This window comes from Cupressus sempervirens, chromosome 4 (assembly GCF_028749045.1).
Source record: "Cupressus sempervirens isolate cs-2001-9-10 chromosome 4, ASM2874904v1, whole genome shotgun sequence".
NCBI classification, from domain to species: Eukaryota; Viridiplantae; Streptophyta; class Pinopsida; order Cupressales; family Cupressaceae; genus Cupressus; species Cupressus sempervirens.
Window position 1 is genome coordinate 144,104,291 of NC_143121.1, and position 9,500 is coordinate 144,113,790.

The window sequence follows — 9,500 nt, forward strand, 5'->3', positions numbered from 1 at the left end:
AACAATCTAAATGGAGTTGTAATACTAAGATTGTGTCTCATTTTGGGGTTGCAATGTGTAGTTCTTTGTAAAGTTAACAACTGATATAATAGTGCCAATGAGAAAAGTCTTCTTACACATTCTAAATTGCTAATCCAACCACTAAGACCTATGACTATGCCTTGCATAATTGTAGAAAACATTTGTCTTGAAATCTAAAATAAAACTAGCCACATTGATTTCTTTTGCAACCAATTCACATCTAGACCCCTCACCTCCACTCTTCAATGTGTATTTCACCATTTCATATACCATTTTTTTTACTATTGTCCTCCCAAGATTCTATTCACACCCATCATAGAAACATATGTCAAACTTGGATAAGCCACCACATGTTGAACACTTCTCATTTAAGCAAGCATTTCTATAAAAGAAACAACCATAAACTCTAGGACATAAAAATTGATCTAGCAAGTCTCTTGATGATTTTGGAAGCCCACTAGGACCACAATTCTCCAACATTTCTTTACTATGCAAAGTAGAATGGATGGAGCATAATAGTTCATGGTTCATAGAAAACTCCATATGATATTTGCAACAAAATACATTTTGAATTTTATGTGTCACACAATAAAATGGCTTTAAGGATTTAAATGTCATTTGTGATATATGTAATATTTGATGAATCTCTCTAAATTCTTTGAACAACATAGTTTGACTTACCTCCAAATAATGTTTAGGATGTGGCATGTGGTCTATAATGCCAATTCTTAACTTCAACATGTCTTTAGCATTGGGTGATATTCTTGAGCTAAAGTGCCAAAACTGTGCAATTTCTTGCTTTACATCATTGGTTAACTTCTTATCAAAATGTGAAAGTCTCCCACCAAAAGCCCATGTATCATTTTGAAGAGGATTGTTAATTCTCTCTCGTCTAGTAAGTGCTCTTCTCAAAGTAGTATGATTTAGGTTCAAGAAAATACAAGTTTGTCTCATATATTTACCCTTTCTCAAATGATGACTTACCAAAGAGGTTGTAATAACCCTTCGAGCAACTCACTCATGCTTCTCCCTACTATTTTTCACAATGCTATCGAGAGCACTACAAAGATTGTTCACAATAATGACATTTCTTTCCATTTTTTTATTGACATGAATCTTTAATATGGAAAGCATAGGTCTCACCTTTTGCATCTTTAATAAGTGTATAAAAAGTTGACATTGCTCCACCATTGTCTTATTGCCAAAAAACATCTTATATAGTCTTGAAGCCCATAACCAAATGGTTCTTTGTGATTTTTTCCCTTCCAAATTAGTAATAATCGTTCCATCAATTTCAACTATCCATTTTAGTGTTCTAGGACCTTTATGTCGATTATAATTAAAAGGTATGTAACATCCCTGTGTATTTTCATCTTGGACACGGTCGATCATGACATTTACATTATGAACTAGTAAATTTTTATTCTCCAAAATTTCAATCTCGACATTATCATTATCAATTGGTAGATTGTCATTCCCTAGCTGAACATATTCATTTTCTAACTCTATGATTTCACCTTCAATCAATACACCGTCAACTTGATTCATATTTAACATACCTTGTCTCTTCCTTCGATGATTTACCTTGTCCCTTTCCCTATATGTTGCTATGTCTTCATTCAATACCTTCCTTTTGTGTTTAGCGATTCAACGACTACTGCTCCCCATTCAGACAACAATACGGGATGCCTAATCAAAACTTGTAGCAACCTTTTTGGTCGAATGACCCTCAAACAATCTTTTTTCTCCAAACCCATGAAAATGACCAAAAAAAGTGTGATTGTCAGGTCTGCAGTGACAGAATATTTTGGGAAAAGTCTACCAGTAAAACAATTCGAGTACTCAATCCCATATCTGGTACTCGAAATCATCGCCCAAAATTTGGAGGGAAATCAATTGGGCAAGTGTGGGAAATCAACAACTATTATATATTATTATGTATTAGTATATAAAATCAATTAGTGTGGGAAATATAAAATAACATATATTATATATTCGTATATAAAGTCAATTATTATAATAGAATATAGTAATATATTATATTATTAGTTTTGATCGGTAAATGACCGAAGCCTAGATTAATTATTGTTGTTTTTTGTAAATAATTATTTTTATGTGTTAAGCGAATTCAAACCCAAGACCTCCCACATGAGAGGCTTACAGGTTACCATTGTGTTGTAGGCTCTTGCCTAGTAATATATTATCATTATCATTATATAATATAGTAATATATTATTATTATTAAAAATAATATAGTAATATATGATTATTATTATTATATAATATAGTAATATATTATTATTATTATCATTATTATTATAAGACTAATAATAATAATAGTAATAATGATTATTATTATTATATAGTAATGGGGTCGTAGGCTAGGGTAATCGATGCAATGGGTCGAATGGGGTCATGGGCTACCCCTAGGGACACATGTCACGATGTAATGGTTCGAATGGGGTCGTGGGCTAGCCGATGACCCCATTCAACCCATATGATTGATTACCCTATGGTCCTAGGACCCCTAGGGACACATGTCATGATGCAATGGGTCAAATGGGGTCGTGGGATAACTTGCAACCCCATTTGACCCATTGCATTGATTACCCTATGTCCCTAGGGGTCCTAGGACCCCTAGATACACATGTCAGGATGCAATGGCTCTAATGGGGTCATGGGCTAGCCTACGACCCCATTCAACCCATTGCATCGATTACCCTATGTCACTAGGGTTCCTAGGATCCATAGGGACACATGTCGCGATGCAATGGGTCGAATGGGGTCGTGAGCTAGCCTAGGACCCCATTCGACCCATATGATGGATTACTCTATGTTCCTAGGGACAAATGTTGTGATACAATGGGTCAAATGGGGTCGTGGGCTAGCCGACGACCCCATTTGACCCATTGCATCAATTACCCTATGTCCTTAGGACCCTTAGGGACACATGTTGCGATGCAATGAGTCGAATGGGGTCATGGGCTAGCTGATGACCCTATTTGACTCATTGCATCGATTACCCAATGTCCCTAGAGGTCCTAGGACCTAGGACTCTTAAGGACACATGTTGCGATGCAATGGGTCGAATAGGGTCATGGGCTAGCCCACGACCCCATTCGACCCATAACATCGATTAGCTTTTGCTTCTCTCTTTCCATAAGAGGCGTTTGCATGCAAGTGATTCTTGGAAGCTGTGGGTTGATTTTTCATCAACTTCAATAGATATAAACATAATAAATAACATAAAATATGCATAAACATTTGCATAATACTATTATTTATTAGTAAATTAAATTTTTAAAATTCATAAATTTTATTTTCTAAATTACTGCTAATATACACAACATATATTAATATTAATAAAACTGAAACATATATATTAAAATATGTTACATTTTTTTATAAGTATTAAAATATCCTATATTTTAGCATACATATATTGCATACATTTTATTTTATATAATGATATATATATTATTAAGTAAATCAGTAAAGTATTATATTATCCATATTTTTGACGATTTAATAAGAAATTTAATTGTCAAATTTTCGGTTTTATAAAATTTTAACACATCAATATGTATGATATTAAAAAAATTAGCTGTCATATAAGGTTGAAAAATAGAAAAACGACCAAATAGAACCGAAAGTCATATTTTTTTGACATACATGATAGAAATTAAAATCATGATATATATTTTTATATTAAAGAAATTTGAATTCAACACTATTTAAAACTTTACAAACTTTATAGAATTAATCTATCTCTAATGTTAGGGTTAGGGCTAGGGTTTTTCTTATACGGTAACATCTCTCGGCTGTAATATTCTCTTGGAGAGAGACGAGCAGAGGGGTAGAGAGGCGGAGCAGCAGCTATGGAGGCGACCTCAACACAACCAGATGTTAAGCTGTTCAATCGTTGGACTTTCGAAGATGTGGAGGTACGGATTCAAAATGCTTCTGAATACTAACATACCTGAAATTTGCATGGTGACTGTCTATTTACATGATACTCTTGAATTTTCCCTTTGATATAAGAATTTGTACGCGGATGATAAATGGTGCCTTCGATATCTATTTTGTACCTTATCACCATTCATTTCATTTTGGGATGTAGACTGTCTTTTGTGGGATTGAAGGTATATGTTTGCTATATGCTCTCACAGCTTGTGAAGAACCCTTAACACTGTTTAAACTATACTAGCCACATCATTACCTTTGAACGCACAGGTCATTAAATATGTGAATCAATCTTCCTTCCTAGTAACTTTTGCTGTGTTACATGTGGCTTTCCGATAAAGGATCTATTCTCCTTGTCTTCTTATAGATCAGATAACTGTGATGATACGGACTCTTCAATTAACTTTGCTTTCTACTCCTTTTATCTTTGCTATAATATTTTTATTGAACAGTGTTCTACTCTTTTTAGGTGTCATGATCATTTGATGTTTGTAGCACCGCCCTTGCAGCATATCATCAAACTTCAGATGATAATGGTTCTTTTTACCCGGTATATTGTTGAGTCTTGAACTAGAGTGAGCATATATTAGAAGATAGAATAACAAAAATGCTAAGCATAAGAACACAGGATAATTATCCTGGGAAAACCCTCCACCTGAGGGTGAAAAATCCAGCCCACAGAAATTTGTATCTTTATTGAAGACCAAACACTCTTTTACATTTAATGTCTTAAGAATGATTTCTCAATAGGAACTTCCCAAATATATCAAGAGATGACTTCAGAACTATACATGATAGATCACTTTTAGACTAAGGAAACTTAAATAAGTTTGACCTATTGTCACAATAACACAACACAACACTGAGTATAGAAACAAGCATGTAGGCATACAAACAGTATCACAAACTGAAAATGCTGAATCAACACTCATGAACTACCAAACACTTGATCAGCAGAATTACTTGAACAGCAGAACACTTCCCTATTAGAATGATGGCAAAATACTCAAAACAGCCTTTGCACAAAATTATATCTCGAACAGAAAATATTGAGGTAACTAGAATACACAGCACACACTTAAATTATATAACTGTAGATATCTACAGAACACCCTTATTATTCCTTCAATGGCTCCAGTAGTTTATAAGGCATGAACCTTAGACCAGAATATAGCTCAACAGCCATTGAAAGACTAAGTGAAGTAACATCTTGAGTAACTGGTGACTTCAATGAAGCCATAAAACTGACACTGAAAACACATGAGAAGAGTCTAGTCAGAAATGATGAATCTTATCAGCAACACACAGGTAAAAACAACGCCATCATAATCATAACCGATGACAGAAGATGCAGTTCTGGATAAAAGTCAAGAAGACGTTCAAATGGAAGTTGTTGAGGAGGGAATGATGCCTTCAATAAGGTATCTGCTGACACTAAATGCCATGTATGATGCCAGGTCAAGTAAGAAGACAAATATGAGTAGCTCCAAAATGTGCGATGACAGAACCACAAACTGGAGAGTATATGAAGACTACAATACATACCACCAGTGACTGTAAACATTTGCTCTTCCAAAGCAGGTCGATAAAGAATAGGTAGATAATCTGATGCAACTGACTCAAGAGGTGAGAATTCTCATTTTGAATGTGCTGTTGCAGTGCTCTAGAATTTGGAGCTGAGCCATCTGCATTTAGTGCCAAGTCATATGTTCTGTCCTTGTATCTGTAATGACATCAGAAATCAAGATACAATCACATAGTCTTGAGGAGATAATTGACATCATCAATAGCATAAACATAGACAAGCTGATTCACTGGCAATATGATATCACACAAGCAACTGAAGATTTCACAGAAGAATTGAATGAATGAGCAACAATAGAACCCTTTAGAATATTAGATCTCTATCACAGCTGTACACCTTTATCTCTGGTATAATATTTTTACAGAACAGTGTTATACCCTTTTTAAGACGTCATCATCATATCATGCTTGTAGCACTGCTCTCGCAGGATATCATCAAACTTCAGCTGAGAATGGTTCTTTCTACCTTGTATATCCAATATTGTTGACCTTTACTGAAAGAATTAAAAGCTACATCATAGCTAGTGTTGGAATTTTTTTATCTTATTGAAGATCTATAATGCCAAAAATAACCATCCTATATTTTGATAAACTCTCAATTAAAATTTGGAATAACGGACAAGTGTGCTTTCAGAGAAAGAGAAATTCCCGAAATTCTTCACTGTTTCATCTACATAATTTTTGAAGCAACTATCCTATGTATTATCCGTAGTTGATCTCTGATGACCATGCACCTTCATTGAGGATGGTAATGAAAGTAACGAAAGCTTCATCACAGTCAATCTTCTTTAACATGTTGCTGTTTTCATCATCAAAGATGAACACTAAGAGAGGCCATAGCAAGAGGTGACAACACCATATTATATATACTTTTTATGTGGCTTATGCAGGAAGCATAACCAAATCATTTATTCTTGTAAATTTTGTGCAGTTTTAATCTATCTTTAGATATTATTTATAAAATTATAAGGAATAACATACAACTAAAGATAAATTATGTCATAGGGAGCTCATACCTGAATATATGTATTTTTAGCCTAAACAGGAAATTTATTAAGACTATATGAAGCAAATAATTGGAAAATATGACAATTCTTGTCCTTTATTGTTGTATCTGTCCATTTTTCAATGTATATTATTTATAAGAAACAGAATACAATTAATGAAAAGTTAAACACTTCAGTGATCTTGTAACTACTATGCAATCCTTGTAAAAGATGGAGGATGAACTTGCTGTCAAAATAGATAAGGTAGAAAACATTGGGAAAATACTTTTAACAACTAAGCAGCACAAATGTATTACTGAGATAAACGATGACATACCAAAAGTATTCATTGTTTAGAGTGACAGTATGACAATAAAATACCTTAACTGAATATTATAACTATTTTCTTTTTCTTTTTTAAAGACAAGGGCTATCAGTATTATCGTGGACCCCTAAAACAATGAGCGCAGTAGTAAAATGGGAATTCATTGAATTGTATGGTGAACCTGACCTTAAAATATGAACGATTAAATATATATCTGGCCAAATAACAGAAAACAAAAAATCTCTGCAATGGCTAGCCAATCCAAATATTCTAGCTTGCATGTGAATTTTCTCCAATTAATCTTTGAGAAATTATTAAAAACCATTCCTAACTGCTTCCAGTTCAGCTGATAGTGCCTAGTGTTTAAGGTTTAGCTTCCTGTCAATTCTGAAATAGATAAATGATCTGTTAATTCATCTATGGAGCCTAAGCACATCTGGCAGAGAGCACATGAAGATCTTTTCTCTCAGTTTCCTGTATTCTCTGAGTGTGTATATCTTTCCTGTCACCATGAAATGATACTATTTCAAATATGTTGGGATATGTTTTTAATAGATAATGAGAGCTCATCCAATTTTCTCAATGGTACTAATTTATGCTGATGCTTGTGTCATCAAACCAAACATGCTCTGACTACTCATGCTGTGATCTAAGGATTCTAGCTCCACCTCTTTACTGTCTATTATGATGGCAAGTTGTATTTCTACGGAATGAAAAAACTTTCACGAGTAATATAATTTATTGCCTTATTATTAGCCTTCTGTGTATGTTCCGAACTTTCCAACAAAAGTACTTTTAGTCAGCATAATCCTGGCTCATAGAGACAAAACTCATGGACTTGAGGCCTGAGAGTTTATGTTAGAGCATTATCACCAGAATTGCTATTTTAAGTCTTAAATTATGGCGGCGGGATGGTTTTGCTATATTTTTGAACATTTTGACGTTCAAACAAAACTTAACTGCAAACTTACTTTTTGATATTTGTATCAATGCATGGATACCATAATTTGCCCTGGGGTCTTTGGAAACTGAAATATCTGTAATGAGCATCATTCTTCCCATATCCTTATTCGTTCTGATATGTGTAGTCTTGTCCTTAGTGGCGAACCAATACCTGAACAGTGAAACCTAAAACTGATTGTTACCATGTTCATTATTTTTTGGATTAGAAGAGCTGAGAGTTATGTGTATTTCAAATTGCAGGTTAGTGACTTTTCTCTACAAGATTACATAGCTGTTTCAGCACGAAAGCATGCAACGTTTGTTCCCCATACTGCTGGACGATATTCAGTTAAACGATTCCGAAAGGCTCAATGCCCTATTGTTGAGCGGTTGACAAATTCTCTGATGATGCACGGGCGCAATAATGGAAAGAAGTTGATGGCTGTGCGGATAGTAAAGCATGCCATGGAAATTATTCATCTGCTTACTGATCAGAACCCAATTCAGGTCATTGTTGATGCTATCATCAACAGGTAAATCTAATCTACTAACAATCAGAATCTATTTTGAACATGTTTCTTTTTATGTACAGTCCTGCTGGTAGTTTCTTATTTAAATCTCTGTAAGCTTAACAGTGGTCCAAGAGAAGATGCAACTCGAATTGGTTCTGCGGGAGTTGTAAGACGACAAGCAGTTGATATATCTCCCCTGAGGCGTGTCAATCAGGCAATATATCTGCTTACCACTGGTGCCCGGGAAAGTGCATTCCGAAATATTAAAACAATTGCTGAGTGTCTTGCTGATGAGCTCATCAATGCTGCCAAGGGATCATCAAACAGGTCTTTTCTTTTCGCTTTGAATGATTGTTTTGATGTAGGTAGTACATAGGTTTGCTGCTATTTTTTCATATTTGCAGTGATGAGTTGATGGGTTGATTCGATTTTAAATTTTTCCTCTTTGCAGCTATGCAATTAAGAAGAAAGATGAGATTGAACGTGTTGCTAAGGCAAATCGTTGATCAGTTCCATGCATGTTGGATTTTTTGGAAGTGATCTTCACTAAATTTATTCCTGATTGTATGCCATTCATGTTTGTATCAGTGATTTCAACTTAAGTTATAAACTTCTAATAGTAGCAGGATTGAATATAAGAAATTAACAGATTTAAACGATTTCAGCTTTTGCCACTTGAACATTTTGTGGAAGTTTTGCTGGATCAGAAGGATATTTTAATCTCCAGAAGGCCTAGTAATTCTAAAATTATGTTTATCCAAGTTTTTGTTTTTGTGCTGTAGTTCAATTTTGTAATGGAAAATAGGAATCTTGCATTTGCTGTTGTGGTGTTTTGGATGTACCTGTTTGTGAGGCATATTATGGTTACCTAAGTGATTGGAAGATTCAGTCCACTGTTATCTAGTTGTAAATGGTAAATTTTTATGTCGGATCGCAACGCTGAAGTTTGGTGGTTTGCTTCAGATTTGATGCGTTTGGTTGTTAGCCAATAGGCTATTATAAGTGGGCATTTCTTCCAAAATCTGTTGGACGCTTAAAACAACTAGTTGTATTTAGAGTCGGTCTGCAGTACATTCTGGATTGATGGATTGAGTATCTTACAGTAAATCTAATATATTCAAGAAAGCAAAGTGCTCAGTCCCACTGCAATCATTTGGTTTGCAATAA

The 9,500-nt window shown here is 34.5% G+C and overlaps 1 protein-coding gene across 1 annotated transcript; it reads left to right on the forward strand.

Moving 5' to 3' along the window:
- The first annotated feature begins 3,782 nt into the window (after nt 1-3,782).
- On the forward strand, nt 3,783-9,094 carry LOC149560356 (small ribosomal subunit protein uS7). Its single transcript, XM_089824651.1, has 4 exons — nt 3,783-3,965; nt 8,083-8,354; nt 8,457-8,660; nt 8,785-9,094. The coding sequence occupies exons 1-4, from the start codon at nt 3,900-3,902 to the stop codon at nt 8,837-8,839; spliced, it is 597 nt and encodes a 198-aa protein (XP_089680777.1). The 5' UTR covers nt 3,783-3,899; the 3' UTR covers nt 8,840-9,094.
- The last annotated feature ends 406 nt before the right edge of the window (nt 9,095-9,500 follow it).

Coding starts and splice junctions, on each gene's coding strand:
- LOC149560356 (XM_089824651.1), top strand. CDS start 3,900: ATGGAGGCGACCTCAACACAACCAGATGTTAAGCTGTTCAATCGTTGG. Junction 8,355..8,456: donor GTTGATGCTATCATCAACAG/GTAAATCTAATC, acceptor TAAGCTTAACAG/TGGTCCAAGAGAAGATGCAA. Junction 8,661..8,784: donor GCCAAGGGATCATCAAACAG/GTCTTTTCTTTT, acceptor TCCTCTTTGCAG/CTATGCAATTAAGAAGAAAG.